The sequence below is a fragment of the Hetaerina americana genome, unplaced genomic scaffold (genome assembly GCF_022747635.1).
Source record: "Hetaerina americana unplaced genomic scaffold, ioHetAmer1.1.p SCAF_12, whole genome shotgun sequence".
NCBI classification, from domain to species: Eukaryota; Metazoa; Arthropoda; class Insecta; order Odonata; family Calopterygidae; genus Hetaerina; species Hetaerina americana.
In genome coordinates this window covers 7,213,754-7,241,204 of record NW_027286292.1, presented here as the reverse complement: position 1 = coordinate 7,241,204, position 27,451 = coordinate 7,213,754, and the positions used below count along the sequence as shown (strand labels likewise).

At 38.8% G+C, this 27,451-nt stretch overlaps 1 protein-coding gene across 2 annotated transcripts in view; it reads left to right on the top strand.

Annotated features, from left to right (window-relative positions):
- Positions 1-27,451, top strand: part of Cad99C (cadherin 99C) — a 123,172-nt gene that overhangs the window by 44,127 nt on the left and 51,594 nt on the right. For both annotated transcript variants that reach the window (XM_071582635.1, XM_071582638.1), the window contains exons 2-3: positions 20,295-20,394; positions 22,656-22,724. In XM_071582635.1, coding sequence (XP_071438736.1) covers positions 20,307-20,394; positions 22,656-22,724 — 157 coding nt within the window. In that variant the 5' untranslated portion in view covers positions 20,295-20,306. The remainder of the gene's footprint in view (positions 1-20,294; positions 20,395-22,655; positions 22,725-27,451) is intronic.

Sequence of the window (27,451 nt, the reverse complement as noted above, 5' to 3'; positions counted from 1 at the left end):
TTAGCATTGGATAATGGAGTCGGTCCCCATTGGTAAATTGAAATATTCGAAATTTCATAAATATTCATATTCAAAGGTAATTCCGGAAAAAAATCATTTTCGAATAGATGCAAAGATTTTGTATGTTTCCATCTCTAATTTACTCTCTAAAGAGAACAAGTTCTATTTCAATAAAGGCATTCAGTTTTACTGTTCAGTTAAAAATAGCATTATTTGTGAGTTTTTGAACAATTAAGGACAAATGCTACAATATTGCAAATTTTTTATTTTTGAGATATCAAGGTGTTTCATGTGCTCAATGTTTCCGTTAGGAAATCTATGTTTATTAATATTTGAAATATTTTTAATACATGAGTAAACACATGCAATTGATTTTTAAATGATGGTTACTATTTATAAAATATGAAAATCACTCATATTGGCAAACCTTTAAAATAATATCGTCAATTGCTTAATATCTCCAACTGAGTTGTACCATAAAGATGCTGTTGTCCTTACTTTAAGTTAATATTTGTTGTGAGTCCAATACCTCATTCTTTCTGTCACACTGAGAAATTTGTCAACTCTCAGCGAAATTATTTTTGAACACAAATTTTGTCTATTCAGCTACATTTACACATAAGAATTTCATTGCATAAAAAATTCAAGTATTGGAGGTAATTATTATATCCTTTGCTGGTGTGAAATAAATCTTATCGCAATTTAGACAGCACCGTTAGAACCGAGCCTTGTTACTTTACCCCATGTCACGCCACTATCAAATCACTTTATTCCATCCAAGTGATACGTAGGGATTTCCGTCTTCTTCTTCCCTCAAACATTTACTCTATCGGAAACCCCGAATAACAATTCTCTAAAGTGAGATTTCTAATGGTTAGCATTTCAACTGAGAGGACTAGAAATTGACAAGATGCTAGAAAAGGATGAATTAATGGTTTCTAATTAAATTTATTCTTGTTGATTTTTCAATCACCAAGAATAAATTTCAAGGTAAAAAATAAAAATATTTGGGTCCCAGGTGTCTTACAGCACTGTTCCACCCCGATGACCGCGATCGCACGGATGAAAATTCAAAACCCTCCATGTATCTCCGGAACGTTGCACGTCCGTCTCCTGGCGACGGTGACTTGAACGCTAGGAGCTTGCATTCTGTTGCAAATCCATAAGGAAGGCTCTTCAGCAGAAACAGGTATACGCTAGGATTTTGTAGCAGTGCTGTAGATAAAATGTTGTGCCTCATCGGAATTCGAGAATGCCACGACCAGAATGGGCGGATGCTGCCACATGGAATACTTCTTGCTTACATATCCCCGCAATCAATGGACGGTAATACGATTGTAACATAATGTTAAACTTTGACCTACGACGTACGCATAACAATTATCACGAAAATTGCAACAGGAAGTAAAGGAACATCCCTTGTTCATCCATGGGAGCTGGCGGTGAGGGAGGAAAGAATGACCTATGGTGCGTAGTCATTCGTCCTGAAGGGACATCAGATTTGATCGATGGATATGTATTGGCATTTCAGATTAAGCGCCCACCTCTCAATTGAGGCTCATATCGCGGTGGCTCAGGAATAAAGGGAATCATTCGTTAACACCATAAAGTAAATCAGGAAAGGACAAAGGAAGTGGAATGAGCGTATCAGCCTGAGAGTCTCGGAAGGACTTGTAGGTGGTAATACTCTCCTTTTTTATTTTACACACTTTTGGGAGACGAGAGTTGCATTGGTAGGGTCGCTTGCCAAGAAAACCGCGAGGGAATGCTAAACGGACGGAAATAACATTCCATATGCTGTAGAACTGTCTAGTTAACTTCTTAAACAGAAATAGAAGCGAAATGGAAGCACACAAACACCGTACGTTTTTAAACGAAATTATACGTTAATACTTGACGGTGAACTAAATAATATCAATAATAGTTTGCATTAAGAATTCTTATGCTAAATGATAGGTTTAGAATAAAATAAAGGCGTAATATCAGTTGTAGTTAAAGGACAAAAGTACATATTATTTACTATCATTTTTCATAAGGTTTCCTGTAATTCCATTCTGACTGAATCTCGTACAGTTATCATTGAAATGTTTCAGATCAAGTCTAACACTCAGTGCTGTTCCCCTCCTGTATCATATCATAGTTATTCCTATAAGGAATCTTTTGCACACAGGAGCACGGAAAACCGCATCGTGCTCCGTGAAACTTGGGCCGCAAATTAGATGTAGGGTATGAACCCTGTAACTTAATATAGTCAACATCAAGGTACATAGATGCTCTGGAGGGTCACAGGAAATCCTCAGGACAAAATGTCGTTTTATTAAACGAAAAATATTGTGAAATACATGCAAAATCTAAATTCGGGACCCTTGAGAATTGTTAAATATCTATGATAGCACATTCGAAAGTCATACAGAATGAATTAAGATGAGGCGTGAATTCTAGATGAACAAAAGCAAAAACATTAATAGTTCCCCAGCCCGGAAAGGGCCGTCGTCAAGGGAATGAGCGAGTGAGTGATCTAGAAGCACCTGCTTCTGTGTGTTTGCTGAACATGGGCGTCGACGCCTCCTGTCCCTCTTACGATTAGGGTGGTGGGCGGGCGGTATTGGGCGGAAGTGACCTTGAAGGTGGTGGGCCTGCCGCATTCCATCCCCTATCCCAACTCTCCTTTCCAAGAAATTTGAACTTATATTACGGGTCGTTCAAAGTGTCGAGCATACCCTGTGGATTTTGCCTCTGATTATGGGAGTGCAGTTTTTTCCCTTTTTTTACTTCTTTATGGAACCATTTTTGAGAAATAAGTATCGAGTATTAAAATAAGGGCTCAATACATCTACGCCTGCAATATACTCTTTGAGCCGGCTAAAGTTGGGGTGTTATAGACGCCAGCCCATAGTAGTGTAATCATCGGTATTTAATGTGTGTCAAAGGAAATGTATAAGGTTTTCCCATGACGATTTCCCAAGAGCTTAACATTAATTTTGTCGCTATCGCGAAATATACGACGGAAGAACGAGAGCTTTATTGTTGTGTTATATCTCTAACGGCGAGTGTAAACCGCCGTTGTAGCACAAGGTCCTACTTGGTCATTCCTTTTTTGACAAAAGTAAACTCGAGTTTCATGAATATGTCTAAAAATCTTGTTGGCTTTATTGGTTGACCAGGATTGGTTTAGTCTCCCTGTCTAATTTCTCAAATTCCCCTTCCACTTTTACTTCCCAATGAAAACAAATTTTTCAGAAATCTAAAAGCTTGTCTCAGTATTTAATCCATTATTTTAATCATATTTCTATAATGAGCTCATAATGTATATTCTAATTGTGGCCTATTGCGAAAGAAAACTCCTTCACACTGGCTTAAAACTTGTCCAACGAATTTAAGTCCTCTTATAAGGAACTGCACATTCTTAAAATATTTTTGCCCCATGTCAGCGGTATGATTGAATACTAAGCAGACTTTTTCGAATTATTTCATTCAATCTCAGCCGGTATGTTTTTATACCGTGATTCACGTTTTAATACGATTATCATTAATTATTTTGCAGTTTTCCAAATACTTACTATACGTGCCCTAACGTTTGCAGTCGGCTACCTATAAATAATAATGAAGTTTATTTGGAAAAGGGTTCTACCGGGAGGGAGAAGCACCAAAGCCATAGTTCACTTCCCGTCGCCCCCACAATTCGCCGTCGACCCAAGTTAGCACTCGGATGGTCACCGCCGCGTTACGCAATGGGTTCGAAACCCGTTCCGTGCATGGTCGCCGGGCTGTTTTGCAACGGTGTTTCTAGAATTTCATTTACGATGCCAAATCTCCTGGCTTTCGTTGTTCTTTCAACCAAATTCACTTCATCGTTTAAGTTTTTCTCACGCTAGAATCGCCTATTGGTTCACTTCAATGCTTTATTACCATTCTTTGCGACGGGTTAGTAATTAGTAAAAGACTTTTCGAAACTTACATTGTTAGATTTGACGAGTTGTTTTCACTTAGAAATCGTTTCTATTTAATAATATTTATCGAATATCTAAAACTATCGAGTGGAATTTTTGCATAAGATTTCTTAAGCAATCGCGTGGATGTACCATTTCCAAATCCTACCAACAAACAAAAACTGTTTACGCAGAAGTATTTTATTATTGTTTGCGTCATGCTTAATTGATAATTATGTAAGGCCGCACGCACGGTATTGGGATTAAGTAACGCGTAAGCAATGTCTTCTCTCAAAGATTCGCCGTCCTAACCTTACAAATATACAGCACAGCGGCCAAAGAATACAGTGTGGCATTTTAAGCATTCTGTATTGAAACCATTTTAATTAAAATATGTTTTAATATAAAATTAATATTTTGTGATATCTACATCTTTTATGAATTTTATTATTCTATGACCACGTTATTAACCAGAAAAATATGAGTATTTTATATCAAGGCCGATGAACAGATGATCATAAAGGATTGCTTATGAATATGCTATATCTTTAGCGGTGAAATAAATTGGCTTTCATTTTTTTCATAAATCAGGTGCCGTATTTGTTTTTCACTACGTGTTGCATCAATATCAGAATTTCGATGATTTTAAAGTTAACGGGAAGTATATGCCTGTTCAACATCAGTTGAAACAAATTACTAATACACTAACATATATTCTGGTGGCTGATCATTCGGATTCATACATTATAACATTTTTATTAATTTTAAATGAATTTCGTGGACTCTGAAATTAAAGAGTGTAAAATCACATATGTACTCGTATTTCTTCCGTAGTGGTGAAGAATGCCGCCAACGAACCTGAAATTGCGTAATCCAAACGCATTGAATATTATTAATGCTACGAAAGAAAAAATATAACTCCGTATGACATGACTGTTGAAAAAACCACATCTTTATTTCTCCTGATTGATTGCAAAGAAATTATTTTATTTGTAATTATAATAAGTAATAACAATTGATGTGATAGATTTGAAACGCACGGTGAAGAGAAATTATCATGGCAATTTATGATTTTATTTCAATTGCTGTGGGTATTAAATTTCCGTAGTACCCCAAGATCGGAGGCAGACAAAGGATGAACTAGCAGTCGATGAGTGGACACTTCGCTCCAGGACTCCTGTGCTCCGATATGAGATATTTTTCAAATGAGAGATATTACATTTCAAAATTTTTACTCTTAATTTTAGAGATCCAGTGTTTTGCATGGAGAATTTCATCGTTTAGTTTATCGAGATACATTGTGATCAAGGACATATTTGTGTGGTTGAGAAGTTTCATGTGAATCGAACTGGTATTATGGTCGGCTTTCGATGATTTAGGAATGCAGTAAAGGCAAATGAAATTGACTTGTGGTATCACGAGAATTACTCCAACCTGACACCTAATAAAATAAATAAAGCACGCGAATAGAATCAGAGAAATTATACACAGACTGGAAATTTAAATATTGGTGTCACCCTCGCTACAATCGAGGCCACAAAAAGGTTTTTAACGCATTTTTCTGATAACATTGGTGCACAGACTCCGTCACGCATTCAGAACGAACCAACTAAGAAATAGGCGCTTGTGTTCTTGCAATCCCTTGGCTTATTAGTAATTTCAATTGTTTGTTTTTATAATTGGTTCATTAAATTTAGATGTACTTATAAACACTAATTGCTCAAGATATGTGGGGAACTTCCCAGAGTTTAAGAATCTCCCACAAATTTAGGGAATTTCTCAAACAGTTGTGGGAAAGCCCAAAGGGGCGCAGAGAAAGGAACTGGCCATCTACCTTGATTGTATGTTTCACACACCGAATAGGGCTCAGGGCGGGCTGAGCCATACCCTTGCCTACCATTGCCTTTTAAGGCTAGCCTTACGGAATTACTGCCTCGACGGAAGACGAGCGGATCTTGGTCATAAAGACACCCTAGACAGGTGGTTTCGCAACTGAAATGTTCATGAAAATTCATTGCGTCGGAAAAAGTAATGTCAGGATTTTTCTTAATTTTTAGTTTACTTTTTTAAATGTATGTAACACATCAAGAAAAATAACGTAGATACACTCAGCAGGTGTTATACAATTAACAATTTAATAATATTGTGGCGATGCAAGGCAAGGCAGGTATGTGAGAGACAAAAATGTCCCTTAAATTTATTTTTAGTGAAACAGTAGTGTATGATGAAAGACAGGTGACGTTAGCAGTCGTCTGGTTCTTAAGTCCCTGCATTTGCCCTTCGCGGATGACGTTCTTATCAATTTTCTTCACGAACATTTCCTAAACTTTACTCTTGAACTCTGGACAATTAATACACTAGCCTATTATCATGATAAAAGGCTGGTGTCCAAACAATTCCCGCTGCGTGTTCTAGTATCTGCTCGCCACACATGATGCATGTACGTGGGTGAGACTTGCGTAAGTGGAATGACTGCTCGTGAATGGGGAGAGAGGAGCGTGGCGAGCGAGCGGGAAACGCAGAGAGAACCGTGAGCGGGCGTGGGCGAGTGAACGGAAGCATTGAGTGAGCGCTGATGCAAGTGGCGCAAATTGTGTGTTACGCTTTAATTATAAATGGCGTAAAAATGAAAGCACGTGGATCGCAATGGTGGACGGCAAGCATCATCTCCCACGGGGCACTTCGTGGTCGAGGGATTTCAGGCGGAGCAGCCCGCTTCTCATAGGAGCTGGCTGGCCAGCTGGAAACCCACAGGTGACCGCAACAGAGTGCCGCCGCTACATGCCCTTAGGCTGCCTGTGTTGCCAAGTCTCCGTTGGTAGGGAAAGGGTTGGTTGAGAGTAAGGTGGCAAGAAAGATAATTTTTTTTATTAATCCTTTATCCAGGCTCTCGAGAGGAACAGGATAGCTGCCTGCCCAAGTCAGCCATTCAAAGAGCACATTTCATAAGCATAAGCGAGATGTGAGCTAGTCATACTTAGGTGTTTTCTAATCTTTGTAACCATGGCTTTGATATTCTTGGCAACTTTTCATCCCTCGACGTGAATTTATTTCAGGTTTTCATTGTTACTTCGAAATAGGAGTAATTTATTATTTACAAGCCCAGGAATTAAATTTTAGGAGTTTTGCTAATTTAAATTAAAATTTTTGCAAGTCATAAAGTAAAATGAGATGGATATGTTCTGCCAATTTCATAAATTAAATAAGTTAATGTATTATTTGTTAGAGAGACGCCACTTCTACCGAGAATTTCAAAACCATTTTTTACAATTGAAACCTTCCATTGTTGGTGCTATTTACGAAAGGAAGTACCTGTATACTCTCCTCATGAATGGAATTTAGGTCTACATATAAAATTTTAACGTCTCGTCCACCTTAATTTATACGCAATTCATCGCATCCAATTTTGTTGTCTCAGGTGTAACTTTGTGGAATTTGCATAACATATTGAAATGTAATGAAATAATTGACTTTGTAATTCCACACACTTTGTGTGGAATTACAAATTGTGTGGAATGTGTGTGGAATTACAAAGTCAATTATTTCATTACATTTCAATAAGCATCCAATTTTATTTGATCGGCGTCTAAAATCTGTTGCTTCTTGAGTCGATTTTCTGTGAAAGTAAAATGGAAAATTGACTCAGACGCGGACTCTTAAATGGCATTCTTAAGATCCATACAAAGGCTTTGCATCATCTGAAGCTCAAACTGAGTTCCAAGGACAACCAATTAATGTTTATGAGTACTTGATGAAGAGGGGAGGGGGTGTTATTTGACAAAAAGGAAAACGCTACGGTGTGAGCACGACTTAGTGTAAAATAATAAAACTGAACCATTATAAATAAGATCAGACAAGTGGATGCAAGAAAAACTGAGAGGAAAAGGGATGCTGAAGACGATGAGGGCAGAATACTGGGGAAACAAGGTAGTGGCAGGAAAATGAATGGCATTTTGGATGACATTAAATAATGTAGGAAGTATGAAAAGCTAAAAAATGATTTCCACCTTCTCTGTCCTCAGCATCGCCCTAATTTTCCTAGTCCCTATTTATACACAGGCAATCCTCTTCTATCTTACTTTCTGTCATTTATGCGGCTGTTTGAGGATATTTGATGACGGCCGCGGAGACTTTGTCTCCGCTACCGAGCACGACGTTGCACCCCGTTGGCTGAACATATCGTAGTAGCTAGATCTCATTTTCATATTCGGGTCAGATTTTGTTGGAATTAATACATGAGGTGGTTTTCTGTTCCTTTCCTCCATTGTGTGTTTAACGTGATACCATCGCTGAAATGGTAGCCCTTTTAGGGTGAGACGCCTCCGCAGCCATCTTGCCTAGGAATCGTCGATTCTGCGCGGACTACCCGTGGTCCTATGTGGTCCCATGGGTGACCCAAACTGGGAGTAATTATTTTTGCCTCCGCCAGTGAAGCTCTAATATTGCCATAGCTTCAGACAAACCCTTGCGCCAAGTGAGATTTGACAGGTGATGTTAGAGCTCGTCTTATACTAAGGTCCACTGCGTGTGAAATTCACACATTCAGGGTAGGGCAGTTCCTTCCCCTGTACCCTCCTTGTTTGCGGTTTCCCGCAAAGTTTTCGTTCCAATATTTTGGTTACTCATTTGGAACATGAACATCTGGATACCAGAACCACGTGAGAAAATCAGAAAATCGCTTAGTTTTGGCTAGAGGCGTCCAGAGGCATGATCTGAATTTGAACTAGCGAATTTACGGTACCTAGATGAGGGGTGAATGTAAAGATTAGCTCTGGCTCATCATTAAATAGACAATTATTTCCTCGATCTCTCCCTCACACTCAAATCCCTTGATAATGATAAACTTGAGACTTTATTGATCGCAATATAAGTTCCGCTGTTTCGAATTAGCGATATTTTTCACAAGGTTTAAATATGAAAGCCACTGTTACTATTTCATTCAATTTGAAAGCCACTGTTACAGTATGGAAATCAGTGTTAGTATTTATTTTCACAAGGTCCAAATCCTGAATGCACCACAAAGTATGCATTTCAGCTTTGGATATAAATAATGCCAAATTCGGTTTTTGTCTAATATATCTGTATAGAGGCAGACGTTTCTGAAGTGTCCCCTCGCTCATTAGAGTTATTCACTGTACCTAATATGGACAGAAGTTTTTCTTTCATTTTCTTCAACATGTTGCTGCGTTTTAATTTTATTAGGGTGATCCTTTCCTTAATATTTCAGAATCGGACTTTTTTGACTACTGCTTTTAATTTATAAACCGAACTTCAAGAACTTCGTTCTTTTTTTGTGCAACATTTTTGAATTAAATCGAAAATTGAGAATATTATTTTTATCTTTTACTCACTTTTTCGCAATTCGTTGAAGTACGAGTGGGTAACAGCAATGCACGCCTTCACTTTAAACATGAAATTTATGTGAATAAAAATGAGAAATCGATTAAAGTAGCTAAAAAATTAGGACTGTTGTATTTGCATTATTAGTTTTGTGTAAATGATGCTTATATAATTCCAAGTAGTTCTCATAAGAGAGATCTTCTGAGAACTGAAATCGCGTAAATGTGAGCAGAGAAATATGATATAACGGTGAAGGACCACAGTGGTTGGCTGTGACCACTACCTGTGGTCACAGTCGCTCCCTGGAGAACTTTTTTGCACTGCCGATCTAAGTCTTCACCATCTCTTGCCGACTGGCAAAGCAAAGCTGGAATTTAATCTGGGCACCAGTTACATGCGTAGAAATTTTGAGTAATCTGTAAAATACTAACTTAAAAACTATGAATTTTTTTATAAGTTCTAACGGATATCTTGGTGTGAACATATTTTTCATTCGGACGACATAATGGACAATATGTCGAATGGCGAAAAATATGACAGATACAGTCACTAAAACTGATTCTGTCACCATGGTTTCTAAAATAAATTAGAGAGCATCACCAAATAGACTGTACATCAATAACCACTGGAGCAGTGAGGTAGAAAAGGGCGATGCCAAACGGTTTCTCTCACGTACTAAAATGAATGTAGCCCGAATTTTCGAAGAATATTTTACACATTGATAAATACAGATGGATGAGTACAGAAGAATATATAATGGTTAATAAAATTTGTCTTTTTAGTCAGCTTCCATATATTCTAATGAGAAATTGATGAAATTCACTTGAAATTTGAAAAATGCCCTCGTCAAAATACCTCTTCGCTTGTTCATTGAAATACAGCGGATCGTTTTAATGTGCCTAATAATTTTATATTATATTACATGATATTATATATGTATTATAATGAGTACTAGTTGTTCAATGGAAAGTACTCATTTATAAAAGTATATCTTATCATTTCAAATGACCCACAATGAAACTACGTTGACTTAAAGTCGTATATTCTGTAAATTTTAAGTAATGTGATGATTGACTGTCGAACCTGAAAAGCGAGTTTTGTTAATATTCTTTCGTTCAGGAAAAGTCAAAGCATATTTTCATTTCTTTACAAAAAAAGTGGTATCTTGTCAAAATATGTTGGCTGCAGGTGATTAAAAAAAACCATTTTGAATTACTTTATTGTTCAGTCATTAATACAATTTGTGTGGGCAAACGAGCATTTTTTATGTTTTCTTTTGAGCGTTTTTTCCCCGATACCCGCTTATGAACATAATATTATGGTATTTTGGAACAAGGTTTAAGCTCAAGACAGTTATTTCTTTTAAAAAACCTTTAATTTTGATTCATTACAAGATATCAGTGACTCTATAGCGTAAAATCTCTTAAATACCTAACGGAAAAACCTTAAACTTGGCCCAAAGAAACGAAACAAGAGCTTTGGCTGGAAAGCATTATAAACGGTGGGTGAACACAGGTCAACTACAGCCTGCTTGCCACACACTTGAGACAGAAGTAATGGGCAGGAAAAGTCTTGCATCGTGGACAGAAATTTCACATTCGCGTGCCAGTGTCGCTAGTAGATGGACGAGCGAGAGCTAGTGAATTGCACATTGCCCCAGTTTTTATATCCAGCGGAACTTGGCGGTGACTCGATGTTCGTTCTAGCAATAAATCCAGGAGAAATGAGTAAATGGGTGGAAATATAGAGAAGGAGGTTACAGTGAAAATCTTGGAATATTTTCATCCGGACGCGCTTTATGCACGAGTCATCGGATGTACTATTTTCTTGAGCGTTAAGGATACTACGGAGCCCGTCTACTTAGGAATGTTATTCTCTCCGTGTCTGAATCTGATTTCTCGGCTCTTTCTCCGAGTTCAATGCTCGGTTGTCACGGTCATTTAACGCCGAGCACGGCGCCCGACCCGCTCCTCGGTCTCTCCTCCCTCCTCTCCTTGGCGATTTCCAAGCCGCTCGGCTAACGGAGAAATTATGGCTGGAGGACCGGAGGGCAAGACAATTTCGTGTGGTCCCTAACACCCTGACTCACAATTTTCCGTCCAATGCTCTCGGTCAAGCCCAAGATTAAACTCATGACTCGTTCTGAGATCATAGAGCAGTCCTGGGCGTCCGATTTTCATTGCCACATTCCACTTCTACGAGGGTCATCCGGAAAGTGGTACCCGTTCGTGAAATAAAGACACAAAAGTAAATATTAACAAACATAAAAAATTTTATTTGAAAGAGGATACTTTAAACTACTTCTCAACATAATCTCCAAGCAAATTAAGGCATTTGTCATAACGTGTGACAAGTTTCTGTATTCCTGCTGCATAGTCCTTCGCCGCCAGCTCATTGAGATACGCGAGGGACCCATCTTGCACAAATTTTTGCATAATGCAGATGGTGTTTAACAATTTCATGAACAATTGTTCGAGAAACATTGGGAAAATGCTCACAGATGTCATCAATTGTGACGCGCCGATCGTTCCTCACGAATTCGTCAACTGAGCTCACCAGTTGGTCTGTAATGACAGACGGTCTCGCCGAACGCTCATCGTCGTGTGTGTTCCCCCTCCCCATGTTGAAGTTGCGACACCACCGCCGAACAGACGACTCGTCCATTACATTGTCTCCATACACCTCCTTTAATTGGCGATGAATATCACATGGGCGAACGTTTCTTGCATTGAGGAATTTAATCACTGCCCTCACTTCACAACTGGCGGCGTTCTCAATTTTTTTAAACATTGTAAACAATCACAGAAACAACACAGGCAATGCTAGCGTCACGCAACTTGGCTCAGAGAAGGCAGACAAGCCACTGAAGCTATCTGACCTCGTCCAGCGGCTACTCGCGTCGTCAGCACTTCATGCGGCACGAACGGGTACTACTTTCCGGATGACCCTCGTAGTTGCCACTAAGATGTATTTCAGGGACATATCTGTGAGTCGTTGTAGAGAATTAAAAATATATTCTACAAAGAGTGCCCTTTAAAAAGGAAAAGATAAAAGCAAGGTGTGTATATACATATGTATGAGAATTTAACATTTGAACGCTAATTTTGCTGGTAAAATGAAATATTTTAATGCAGTTAATCTGGAATTCAAAATCTCTTAACGTATAAGAATTACGTTATTCTATCGATTAAATCTTGAGCTTTGGTAATTTCTTCAATGTCATATATAAAAAAAGACAGCCACGAAGCTTTCGAAGTCTTGTTATGACTTGTTTCCATAGATCATCTTAACCTCTCTGTTAACACAATAAAACTCACTTTCTTACTGAAAAATGTTTTAATTACTTGGTGATGTTCATTGCTTATCCATTTTGAAGAAGGATTCAGGATGAACGAGTACAATGAGGCGGCTGTGGGTTGGAAGCAGGATAGGATGACCACAAAGGAAATATTTATTTCTTGGTGGTGATCTTCCGCGAGGTTATCTCGATCAAAGCTTGAAGGATCCTCCGTGGAGAAGTTCTATTGTTAAAACTATTTGAGTGATATCATCAGATTTCTTTGACGGGGTGCCTGAAGCACGGTGGGTGACGGCTTTCGTACATACTAGAGAAAGGCTGGAGAAGTTGGGGAAGGACAAAGAAATAAGGTTCTTGAATGAATAAAAATCATTGATAAATATCATGTAAATCTTCCTAGATCTAATTCCTGCATTGCAATTTCTCCTGATTTTCTCCAAAAATACTATATGTGTTTGCATTTGAAATGTGTACAGGCTAATATAAAGCATCTCCCATCTACTTTTTCATTAATATCTTTATTCCAACCGTTTATTAACACCGTGCCTCTTCTGATGGGCGATTGAGTGATTAGGGGAGACTTCATATTTATTCGCATGTATTGGGGTAATTTTTTGTGTACTCAAAGATGGTATAAAGAAAAAGAATCCTTGATTTACTGTTTCAAGTGAGCAGATCAGATTTACACACCATTAATTAATTTAAGCAGGGTTTGCTGCAATAAATTATGTGATGAAATATAGAGATCTATTATCTACCATGGCCCCCCTCTCTGAGGTGTCATTTTTTTCGTTGGTCCAATTCAACCGTATGCTAATATTTTTATCTGGTTGTTGTCTTTTATATTTGATGAACGTAACAATATAGTTTAAAGTTTATAATGCATATTTTTTACTACCCAATTCATTATACTTTGAAGAAAAATAAAATTAACGTGATTACGCGTGCATTTCAATCTTCGCTGGCGCATCCTTTGAGCTGAACAGACGATGCACGAATATCGGAAAGCTTTGAGTTACTTTGCCAGCCAAAAATCAGCGTTTTATCAAGGCGTGTGGCTTACAGAGTCTTGTTTAGCCGTTTAATATTCGGTTTGCACTCTAGATCAAGTACAGAGTACCACCTAAAGATAAATAAGTTCCTGTAGTGAATTTTTATCGCATTTAATCGTTTATTTTCTCAAATTAAAAAAAACGCCTGAAGCTCTAAATTTCTGTAATGTTAATGTTTATATTCCTGCTCTTTGAGTGGGAGTATTTTTGTGCAGGTATTCCGACAATATTGCTTATTGTCACTGCATAGGTAAAAGTAAAGTGCACTCATTTTTTGAGATGATTTGTATTTACTAAAATATGAGTCAAAATGTTGGTATAAGGATTTACTAATAGTATAACAAATATGTGGATAAGTAAATATATCTATGGATTGGATTTATGAGATTATGGAGAATGGTATTTTGACATTTAGACTCCCCGTTCTGAAATTAAGGCATGTCACAACGTTTCACCCATCACAATTTTAAGGGCAGTATCGAGGATTTAATTTTGTTGGAATAAGAAAAACATTTTTAATATTCTTCATATGATCATATCTGTACACAGAAGTTCATTGTGGGAAATGGAAAATCGCACAATCCAGCTGCGTATCATTGCGGTGTATTTCCATCGTCAACTGGTAATGTATCGCCTTGCTCAGGAGCTCGACATTGCCATGAGTGTTCGCAATCATGCAATTTCGCACAGGTGGTGCATCGTTTCTCACAAAGCGCTAGTTACGTGCTCTTTTGGGCAAAGGGTCTGGCGGGATTTTAAATGCTCAACCTTGAAGGCTGACAGCAGGATTTCTCGTAAGATTTCCGATCCGTGTGCACGTGGTGGCTGGAAGGAAGTATAAATTCACATAAGCTGAAAATCAATCTTGGGTAGATTCAAATTGTCAATGATTCTAAATTTACCGCAAATTTTAAGATTATAAATACCACTGGAATGAAAAATATCTTTCCACAACTAATAAAAAGTTTTGTGTAGATACTACCAAATTAAATCTGAGCTAATTCGATGCATTTTTCCCGCAAATATCGTGCATTTTGCCTCGTACGCATTTGCGGCCCATGTGACCGATTCCGTTATGGGCCGCAAAAATTTTCAAAATTTCGCCTCATCAGGAAGGATTGGAAAACAACTCTCGAAAAACTTGGTATCCCCATGGTTGTGGGATTTTTCGAAACTGTTACCGACAAACTCAAAGCACCCATCTGGGATGCTTCATTTTCTTCTAGGGATTTTGATATGGCTAACTTCCTTCCGATAACCTTATCTCTATATTTTTATTCATTTTGTTCCAAAGTCATCATCCTATGTTCATATGAATGATTGAATGAATATTTCATTTTACCTCCTCAGGAGAAGGATAGATATTTCTATTCACGCAGAGACAACTTCTCACATTAATTCTTCTTCTCTTATTAATTTTCTTTATTTTGGCACAGTGTCGTTACTCTTTGCAAATTATTTTATAAATATTAATCCAGGGCCCCTTATGGTGATAGAATAATGCTAAGGTATCTTACATTCGTTCTTTTTTCATCCCAACTTCTCTTATCGAGAGAAAAACTCTTGTTCTTTTCCACCAATTTAGTCCCGTGGTCTATTTTCTACGGTTTTCATTTCAGATTTTTCATCTCTCATCGACTTTGCGCCGTAATTTCGGGATTTGTGAAGACATGTTAATCGTGAGCCTTAATAGTCGATCCACCCAAAAAGCCTCAATGGCTCTTGTACTGCAAGGACGTTGAAGGATGGAATTCTCATTAAGATTTTTCCCCCAGGCGAGAAATGTGTCAATACTCGTGGGAACCGCCATTTAGCATAGGGCCTCACCTCATTCCGCTCCTATTCCATTGTTTCTTTGTTCAATTCCCAGCCCCTTGAGAACTTGTTCAAAGAGAAATGAATCCTGATAAACTTCCGCATTTTAATCGCAAAGAGCAGGTGGCGCATATCTGTGCCGATGTGATCTCCCGAGGAAGATTACAAATCTAATCCTAAAGAAAGCAGGCAGGGAATTAATCGATCGATAATCATCGTATAACTATGGGAGAGTTGCTATTAATCATTAATGCCATAAATTAGTGCACTTGGGACCCAAATCCTGAAATCTAATCAAACAAAAACTTCCATGCACACTGTGGAGATATTAAAATGTTTCAAATATTACGCCTTAAAATTCCTAAAATACTATTTCCCCCGGATTTCTCTCTTTTTATCACATCCAGGAGTAGCCCCATATAATTTAAGAATATTATAGTATAATTTATTATATTACTATAACTTATATTTTAAGAATTAATAAGAACGCTGGAGAGTGACAACAAAAAGAGATTAATAAAACTCAATTTAGCATTAAAAAGATGACCCATAAGAAAGGGGCACTCACCTAAATGTTTTCAACTTTTGAGCGATCATACTGCCTTCGTCAGGCGAAGAGAAATTAATTACATGTAACACCGTTCTCTGGGGGAGAAAGAGAGGGCGAGTGCATGGGATAGAGGAGAAGAGGAATTGAAGGGAGGGAAGGTTTGGGGGGAGGAAGGGGTGAATGGAAAAATGTATTGGTGAGTAGAATGTTGGTACTACTTTTGTTTAGTTCGACAGATTTGAGTCTTGGTGATTGAAAGGTTTGAGTAGCCAGATGTGTGCCATCTCGCAAGTTCTCCCCTCTTCGATGATTCTCTCGGATTGTGGTAGGATTTCGAATATTGTCACGGAGTATCAGTTGTCTAACAGTCAGCAATGGAAGGCGGAGTATGTTCAAGGATGGCGTGATTAAGGAAAGCGGCTGTTGTGGTAGAATAGTAATGGTTATTCATAGAGAGAAAGGTGTTTGGTGCATTCTCCGATGTAAAAGGCAGGGCAGAAGTTGTTTTTGAAGAATGGCTGGCGCGACCCCATCCTCATGCTCAAGAGCTCTCCTCGGCATACTCTCTATCAAGTGGTTTTCGCAGAGGGAGGCGAGGGTATTTTCGTTTCAGTAAGGCAGCTGAATTACAATTGTTCAACTGCTTTCTAATTTCCCATCCTTTACAAACTGAAAACACCCTGATTGAGAATAAAAGAATCAAATAAAATTCTCATTCTAAACCAATTACTAAATTATACATTTCTATAGAAAAGTGAGGGGTATATTTTCTTAAATTAATAACTAATATTGTAAGGGTATGGCTGCAATGATTATTTATGACTAGCCTCCATACTCATCTTTGCATCAACTTTACATGTACATCCATAGGACCTAAAGGAAATTATTTACGTTAATTTGAATTAAGAACACATTTTGCTCCTCATACCAGGTCTTTTTTCACTCTGCCATAGTTGCAGCTGGAGTATTTTGAATGCATTACTCAGGTGCCCTTTGGGAGATTCGTGGAATTTTAGAATGATCACTCAAATCGAATACCTAATTAACTTCGGCTCCGAATAGCCCGAGATTTTTTCTTTAGCATGAGAGAGCTGCTATCCATTTCGTCGTCATGCTTTCGATATACTTCTTGGAGGGCATCTCTAATTTGGAAAACATCAGTATAATTTGCGTAAATCCTCGGGGATAATAGGATATGACTCCATTTGGTATAACACAAAACCGCTGCGAAGCAAATTCAACAGAAATGATAATTAAATTTTTCACGCCGAAGGGAATATCGCAGAACATCCCTTCCCCCTCGAGATTTGACTCATTAGACCGAGAGAGAGAAACCCAGATACATCCACCGATAAATATGAGAATATTCTTGAAACACGTGGACTTCACCCTATGCCTTACGAAACAAAACTCCCTCTTAATTTATAGGTTTGTCAAATTTTTACTACGTGAGTCTTGTTTCGTGAATCTTCACCTCTTTTTACGGTCAGATACATGAACACCTCGAGTCAAGGAGATGCCATTCAGCTATAAGTCATTTATATCTTATCGTTTTCTTGCCATCTATTACTTTGATGGTAACTAACATTGATAAAAAGTGTTGCATACATGACAGTTGGTATATCTGAATAGAATGATGTCATCTTAAATCCTTGTGGCAGAAACAATGTTTACCTAAGTCGCAATAAACAGCGGTAATTTTTACTAAATGAACCATTAGCCTAATAGTATTGTGAGCCTCTTGGTATCACGTCCTATTCCAATCAGGTTGATGATTTTTCCATGCGCCAGGCCCCCATGTTTGATTCCTAAGTACTACTCCCCCCTGGATCTAGGGAGAGGCCGGATATGCAGGTACGCTCCCTAGTTTCTACCTGTGCGGCGTCACCCTCTATCCAGGTCAGTCCGCCAACGATGGAATCACGATTGCCCGAGGACAAAATGAAAGACTATGCGCAGCTACTAGCGTGGGAATAAGGATTTATTTTTCGTGGCAGTTGGAAACATAGTTTTAAAATTTTTGAAATTATGAAATAAGTCACCTGCTAATTCTCTAAAGATATTATCATCACCTGCAATTTACATAAATGTCGCGATGCAGCGTAATAGCTTTAAAGCTGGGCTATTTGAGGTGATTTCACCTTCTCTTTATACAAAGAGAGCCAAGCTCAGCCAAATTTTAACACATATGGACGAGGGGTACGGGATAAGAGGTAAACTACTGATGGAAGAGAGCAATTATGCTGCTCTCATTAGGTTTTCTTATTTCTACCCAACCATTATAATCGAGCGAGTGAGTTAGTTTTGATGCGTTTTTATTCATTGATAGTGGTGCATTAAGCGAATATGTGAAGAAAAGATTACTCAAAACTTAAATATTTAGTGTAATGTTTTATGGATGTGAGTCCTTATATTTGAGGTAAGAGGAGGAGCATGGATTTGAGGTTTTGGAGCTGTGAGACGAAAAATAGACAAGATAATTTGGAAAGATAGGAAGACATACCGTAAGATTTTGAATAGGGTGGGCGAAAAGAAGAAGTTACCAAAGGAAATCCAAAAAAGGCAGAGGAAATGGGTGGAGGAACTACAGAAAGATAATGGGTTATGCCGCGGAAGAAGGGAGGATGCTTGGTAACAGGAAAGGAGGAAGGAGGTGCGTAGGCTTCCTAGACAGTGTGAAAGCAGTGTGTGTATACAACCCTCGTGTGTGTGTATATATATATATATATATATATATATATATATATATATATATATATATATATATATATACACACACACACGAGGGTCATCCGGAAAGTAGTACCCGTTCGTGCCGCATGAAGTGCTGACGACGCGAGTAGCCGCTGGAAGAGGTCAGATAGCTTCAGTGGCTTGTCTGCCTTCTCTGAGCCAAGTTGCGTGACGCTAGCATTGCCTGTGTTGTTTCTGTGATTGTTTACAATGTTTAAAAAAATTGAGAACGCCGCCAGTTGTGAAGTGAGGGCAGTGATTAAATTCCTCAATGCAAGAAACGTTCGCCCATGTGATATTCATCGCCAATTAAAGGAGGTGTATGGAGACAATGTAATGGACGAGTCGTCTGTTCGGCGGTGGTGTCGCAACTTCAACATGGGGAGGGGGAACACACACGACGATGAGCGTTCGGAGAGACCGTCTGTCATTACAGACCAACTGGTGAGCTCAGTTGACGAATTCGTGAGGAACGATCGGCGCGTCACAATTGATGACATCTGTGAGCATTTTCCCAATGTTTCTCGAACAATTGTTCATGAAATTGTTAAACACCATCTGCATTATGCAAAAATTTGTGCAAGATGGGTCCCTCGCGTATCTCAATGAGCTGGCGGCGAAGGACTATGCAGCAGGAATACAGAAACTTGTCACACGTTATGACAAATGCCTTAATTTGCTTGGAGATTATGTTGAGAAGTAGTTTAAAGTATCCTCTTTCAAATAAAATTTTTTATGTTTGTTAATATTTACTTTTGTGTCTTTATTTCACGAACGGGTACTACTTTCCGGATGACCCTCGTATATATATATCAACATGACACAAATCGTCAACGATCTTCAGCTTTGGGTACATATTTGCTAGTGGGACGTGGCGTGAGTATCCCAGAAATAACTAGGTGAAGTTGACTTCTCCAAGTGGCACGTCAAACTCACTGCATGGGGCACCTTATTGATTAGCATGTTAACAGCAAATGTGAGAGTAGGTTCCAAGTCCCGTTGTGTTCTTTTCAAGAGCCACAGGAAGGGTATATTCCCTCACTAATTTGCGCAGCAGAACGACTACAATTTTACTTATGACCCATTAGTCTTCCGAGCCTCGGCTAATATTCTGACACTATTACGATATTCGTTCTCGTTTCTACCTGTAGTATAGTCTCTTGATATGTCTTGTGAGACCGTTATCTCTTTTCCAATCTGTAAAGTTTCCGATAAAACAGATTGGAAAAGTGGTTCAAGGGGTGTTCAGACAATTTTCTTTCTCTATTACCTTTGTTTAACGTGGCATTTTCCTCTCTTCTCGGCTTTCGTTTGAGGTAGCTGGGTTTCTCATTTCATCTGCTCTATTGAATCCCCAAAAACCGTCCACAGTCCCTGTTTTGAAATTTCTTGCTCTTCTTTGGTCTTTTTTTCCAACGGCACATGTGCCATATTCACAAAGCACCACACTTCACGCAAAATGTTTTCAAATGCTGATGCCGTACGTTTTTCCGCACGTATTGTAAGTTTTGAATTTCTGAAAGAATTTAGTCTTTGATTTATTCTTTATCCTAACGCCATTTTCTGCACTCTTCCAGGCGACAGCGGCAATGACCACGCGAAGAGCGCACCCAACTGGGGCCCTTCTCTTCGCCCTGCTCTTCATTGCTTGGGGTCACCATGCATCCGCAGCACCAGGTGAGAGTAATTATCATTATTGCCATCCGAACTCAGTTCGGTCTCCATACCGAGGCAGGCATTCCACGATCTTGCGCCAAGAAAGATGGCAAATTTGAAAAACGTTAGTAGAGGGATTGATGAGATTATTAGCGCAAAATATTCCTTCTGCATGTAACTTCGTATCCTCATCAGTGCGAGGTGATTGTTTTGCGAGTGCTGTTCTCAACTATACCTCTGTTCAAAGGCTTTATTTCCTGAGGCAAGATCATAATGCGTCTACCATTACCTGACTCATATTTATTAATACACCATGAGGTACCCGGAGGAATTTTCAATAGCGTGCTTGGGGGTTACGCGCCATCCACTTTTGGTGGATGACGCAATGGTTAATATTGCCAATTAAAGTTGTGTGTACCCCCGGGAAGAGAACCAAAATGCAAATATAATTCAAATACACCGCCTTAAGCGCACTTTAATTTCCAAGAGCATTTTTCTACCTCCGTTCAGCCATTATGAATAGCTTTCTTGCCCACAAGGATTGCATTATACTTCAATAGGAGTCTATGTAACTTTTAGGGACGAACCGAGTCACGTTAAAAAATTAAAGCTTCTGCAGTTCACTGATTCACAATGAAACAAGACCGCTTGAGTAAATGTTGATAATTTCCAGCGTTTCATCCCTTCGGATGGAGGCCTCGTCAGGGCTGAATGGATATCTGCCCTGACGGTCTTCGGCTGAGGAGAAGAAATACTGGAAATTATCAACATTTTTGCGGAGCATCCTAGAATTGGATTACATTAGCTGTACCATTCAACGTGTTAAGGGGTACATTGTTATACCACGGAATGGCCAAGTACGATATGACAGCAATTCACTACTCATCAGTCACTTCCTCTTTCATTGCTTTAAAAGTCATGGCGGTGGTACTTGGCACCAACTACGAAGTGGGGGACGACCCTCAAGCGAACTCTTCCTCTGGGTGAAAAACTGATCATGAAGTAAATGTGATAAGTTATCAATTGGTGGCCTTGAGTCAGTAAATGTCATATTCGATGAAACTAAGAAAATCTTAGCAAAAAATATTCACATCCAAGAAAAATAAATAAGCTACCTCTACATTCGTGTACAACCCGCAAGCATAGATTGAAGCGTAGATTCATCCAATATCCAATGCGTTGAAGGTTTTTTTATTGTATGAATATTTTGGCTACTTAGTTATAGATTTGAACGATTTAATTTCTATGTGTAAGCTTAGGCAGCATCTGAATCAATTAAATCTCATTATATTTTCCAAGCATAAGCATTATTTGGTGGGGATGTGGTATTTAGTTTATATAGCGCTGGACTACTGGCTAGGTTCAATTCCCGGGCATGTCTCTGAGCACCATCAGCTTCACCAAAGTTGTGTGATTTTTTGGGTACCAGTTCTTGGGAAACCATAGACGGTACAGGGTGTGGACCTACCCCCTACTCTAATGTGAGAATTTCGCCTGCCGTTGGGCTTAGTACTATGTGAGTTCTGCCCTCACCTATGAAAGCGATCTTAGTTATGGTTTTGAAGAAACATTTCAGACGGTAAGAAACAAGATTCGCCATTGTGACATTAATGACGAGCTCTTTCAGCCATGCTTACGAAAGGTATTGGCCGCGGAAACCTCTATTAAAGATGGAATGTGAATCTGACGTCAAAAATTAGTGGCAGAATTTTATGTAACGGAAATTTAAATTTTTCATTATGAGGCCTGATGATAACTTTTGATCGGTTGTTTGGAAATTTTGGAATGCTATATATCTAGTAATGCATTTTTACTTTGCCTGAGAAAATGTTATTGATGTTAGTTTTGGCCATAACCAAACTGGAATCTAATTCACCAGTGGATAACCCCGCCGGTTTGCCAATGCTACCCAGAAGAGTCATATTTAAAAAAATACAAATGCATGCAGCATTTCAGAAATGGTAATGTGCATTTGGGGTAGTCTAAGTCATGGAAGCTGTATTTTCTCAAATGATCTCCAAATTATTTATTGAGTTATTCTCTTGGATTTTTTAATTGGTAGCTTAAAATTTGTACAGTCCTGAATATTGTTATTCCCTTCAGTAAATATTATTTGAATTTACTATTGCTAATAACGTGACCGAAAATATGAATAAAAATTGAATTATTTCGAGAGTAAGAAATAATAACCATGCACGTCAATAGATCGAATATACTCTCAAAATACATGATAATGAAATTTGTAATGAAACATTTCTTTTAAGTTGGATTTTTCTTTTCAGGCTTGTGTGAAGTGGCAACATCGAATCAGTCGAACCTAATTCTCGACATTGAGGAAAGCAGAGGAACACGTAAGTACTATGATTTAGAGTGATTCATTTGGAAAACGATTTCTCCTTTATTGCGTTCACGCAAGATGGAAGTACCAATGTTAATTATATTTTAAAATGCCATCAGGGTTAATGAAAATTAAGTGACCCTTCGGAAAAGTTTTACCGTAACACTCATTTTATTCATTGGAATACTAATGTTTCGCAAAATATTATAAAACATAAAGCATATTGGCGGGTGTAAATATATGTTTATACATAACTGTCTGATGCCAATTACCACAACTGCTCAGCATATTTCGTATTTCCTTGAGTAAGATTACGTGTTTTATCATTAAATCAAACAGATATTATTACTGTTTAAGTTACTTTGGTGGTATACATTTTTTAATGGTTTTATTTTCACGACGGGATATAAGGTATTCATGCACAATATGTTATTTTAATTCAATGGTTTATGAAGTGCTACAATGTATTTTAAACCATTTCAACTTAAGATTAAATACTATAACAGAAAATGTCAAGTAAACAACATTTATGGATTCATGTTTCACTTCGTGGAAGTCGTACAGTATATATCCATAATAGCAGAAGAAAGAACTGACTTTTCCATGACATTTTCCTTGTTGTACAATTGGGAAAATTGAACCAAATGGTGAAATTCTCTGAAGAAGCAAGTTTTTCCACATGTAATTACGGACTAAAGAAATATTTATTTTAAATCACAGTTTTAAGGGGGAACTCTGGGTCCCCATGTTTCTCTTCAGCCAAGGATAAATAGTCATCCCTGGGTTTGGTGATCGACGTATTGCTGAGGACGGGGCTAGTAACTATAAGAACTCCTGTCACTCACAATTGATAGTTGACGCATGAGAAATTGGTTGGTCCTCAATGCGCCTTCCCCTGGCTCTAACTATCAGGCAGCAGGGGGACATATCTATCATGAGTTCACTTCATTATCTGCAGAAAAAATTTCGAAGTTCGAGTCTTTATTTGTGCTATATGTAGCTCAAAGCTTTCTTTGAGTATGACCATTAACAACTATGCACAGCTTAATTTTCACTGTAGAATCTCTTGTCCCCTTTTCACTTCTGTGTCGAAACGAATGCGAGACCTTTACTTGGTCAGATACCACTTATACTGCGATAATTATCGGAAACCTCGCGAAAAAATATATTTTAGGATTGTAGACAGAAAGGTAGGTTCCACATTCCCACGTTCCACATTAAGGAATTAAAATCAAATCATTAAGGCAGCCGATGAGCATTCGATGTTTTTTCCGGTGTTTCTGGTGGAAATTTACAAACGCAGATTGTTCGAAACTTAATTATAAGGAATTTGTTCTAATCATCACTGGAGTAAAAATACCAATGTATCCTTCCAGTAATTTTTTTAAATCTGAGGATAACGCCGATGCGTCAAAACTAGTTGTATGGAATGAAATTTAGTGGGAAGATAAATTTGTATTTTTACTTCAGTGATAATGGATTACCACAAATTAAAGACTGAAAACATAGAATTGTATTAATTAGTGTGCAAGTCCAAATCAAAAACTTGGATGATTGTGCTAAAAAGGGGAAGAAAATATCTTTCGTTTGAACCTCTAAAATCTTGTATTCGCTTCAAGAAAATTGTCGATTTTGAAGAAAAATCTTGTCTCTGGACTCCAAAATTGCATCATTTTGGCTTTTTTTTAATTTTTTGAGTTTATTTATTGCTCACCAGGTACATTTTTGTGACCGTATATGAGTGACACATACAGAGAAAACGGTGTTGAACGACCACTGTAATTCATAATTCAAAGACATAATTTAAAGAACTTTCAATCAGGAAGAGGTTATATGGACGGAAATGAAAACAAACAAAGAAGCTAGTTATGTTGGGGTAGGCGAGATCTTTGCTGGGAGTGATACAAATTGATTGGCGAAGAAATGTTGAAGACTGTGATGGAAGGCTTGATAGGCAGGCGAGTGAGGGAGAGGAAAATGTTCGGGCTTAATGAAGTAATATAGAATCTACGAGGAATTGAAGAGCGGTTCTATCTTCATAAATGTGCACTATAATCCGCAAGACGCTGCAGGGTGCTCAGGGTCCCAATGATATTATAGTGCGGAGAGTTCCATTGTGTTCTGTTGGGCTCCGAAATGTAGTCCTCTTCAGTTTGTGTCCATCTATAACCTACCTTACACCGTAGACTGCCAAATAAAAGGTTATCAGTCTGTAGTTATCGCAAAATTCCTTCTTTAATACTGCTCGTACATTCTCGTAAATACAGGGTTCGTACGGAAAATAAGTGTACTGAGCTCAGGAAAAAAAATTTATTTCACTTTTACATATCTTAAGCTAATATTCCTCAAAATAGGACCCTTGTGAGTCGATACACTTGTTCCAGCGGCGTTCCCATTCCTGGAACGCTTCCGCGAAGGCATCATCGGGAACCTCTCGAAGACTCGTCGTCGACCTCTTCTCTGCCCTCCACGAACATCTTGTGCCACCGAAAGATCATGTTTCTGGACATGGCTGACTCCCCGTAAGCCTGGTTAATCATACCGACAGTTTCGGTAGACGATTTCCCAAGCTTTACCGCAAATTTGATGGAATAACGCTGCTTCGGCATCGCGTTCCGTGACGTGGGTCGAGCGTGGAGGTTCGCGTTAACAGAGCTCCTCACTACACCACAGCTCAGAGCCGACTTTCTTTTTCAGCGTCGCTTGCCAACATACCCCCCTCCAATCGCAGCCCGTCAGAGTGGTGCTGGGCGCGCCTGGAGCGGCGGGAAAAAATCAGTAGTCAGTACACTTATTTTCCGGACGAACCCTGTATCTCGGCTGCGCGTTTACCGAGCACAAAAAATATGCAGGAAATTTTACGGAAATGTTTGATATTTTGCAAAGAGTAAAAACATTTGGTTGGCTACCGTTGCTTCAGCTGAAGAACTTAGATTTATCAAAGTTGGTAAACGTATTAAACGTGCATGAACTTGTGCATTTTAGGAGTATGTGGTGCTGATAATATCGTGAGAGTGAGGAGAATGGCAAAGAATACCTCTCCGGTGCAGTCTTTTGGACTAGGAGACGAAATACTTTCATTCAAATTCAGTCAGAATCAAGCTTCTGGTGAATTATATTCGGAATGTAACAAACGAGCACACTGCCGCAGAAATGCCAAGGTGTTGTGCTCATACTTTCGGTCGAGGAGGATCGTAAGTGGAAGGTGTTGCATCCTATATTAAATATAATAAATTAATTTTAACATTAATAGCTTCATTATACAGTCTTCAATAATTTGAGAGACTGAAATACAATTCGTAAATGAAACTTCTAGGATTCGAGGACAAATTATGCGCTATCAGCACCCCTACGGCTTACTGCGGGACTAGGGAGACACGAAGTAATTGAATCGGAAAGATAGTGAGAATGTATGGGATGTTTTCAGTACCTAAGAAATTATTTCAACGATTTCGTATTCTACTATTTCAACCTTTTTCGGAAATAAATTCAATATTTTCAAAGATAAAATTCGCTAGGCTAGGAGAGCAATAAAAATCACACCTCCCACCTTCCTCCCACCCCGTGAAACGTAGGTTAGTAAATAGGGAAGGGGTCAATGAAGCCAGAGGCTCGGATAAAAAGGAATAGAAGGCAGAGACGTCGTCCATGGATGGCAAACGTGGGATTTATCAAAATTATTTGGCTCATTGTGGCACTCTGGGACGAGATGGAAAGGGACGGTTGGACTATTCGTAACACCAGGACGGGTACGGCGCTTAACCACGTACATCATCGAAGCTCTCCCCTTCTATTAACTGTCCTTGATTTGATGCCAAATTGTGATATAAACCCAGCAAACCAACAATAGCGAAAGAATGTAAACAATGTTCATTCCCCATCCTGATGCGAAAACTTGGCTCTTGGGGATATTTCGTGACTGATAGGCGTACCCGCTGCAGAAAGGGCGACACGCGCTTGGAGATTCAAAACATTTAAATCGAAGAAAGAGGTTTTAGATGTATAAAGCCTCGCAGCCATATGGCGTCATTTTTAGGGGGTTGCTATGCGACGTCATCTGCTTTGGTGCTGCTGTGAGTGGTGGCTGGAGGAAGAGTTATTGTTACGGGCCAAGCGTCGTGAGTACTCGTACATTCACGCGCGGCGCCCGGTGGATTCCAAGTGGCGAGGTGGAGACGGGGTGTGTGTTGGAGTGGCAGCCTCGCCCCCCAAAATACCCCGGGAGCACACCTCACTGGAGCGTCGGACTATTACCCCGGAATGGTCATCGCTCGGAAGACCAAAGAGCTTTTCAAGTGAATCGAGTGATCTAATCCAATAGTCATCTAATCTATTTTTATCGAAATCTCGCTGGAAAGGAATTTCAGCGCTGTACTGGGAGGTATGCATGGAAAGAAGCAAAATTGGGCGAATTAAATTAATGCGAAGGCGAGGAATGCTCTCTGTGCATGGGGAACAAAGCTCGAAAGGGTTGATATTTTTGTAAATAATGGAAATGGCTGAGCAATGAGATAAAGACTTTACGATCGCGATATGCGGCAGTCACACAGAAGGCTTGATTCTGAATGAGTGCCTGCCCGGAAATGTCAGATATTGTCTCCTGGATTGTCCTATATTTTTATATCAGGCGACATTAGAATAGTTGTGGTTGTCGGTTGTTATACAACAGCGTATGGCAAGACTGAAAGCAGATAAGCAGAAAGGATGATACATGGAACAATTGGAAAGAGGTGTATGAAC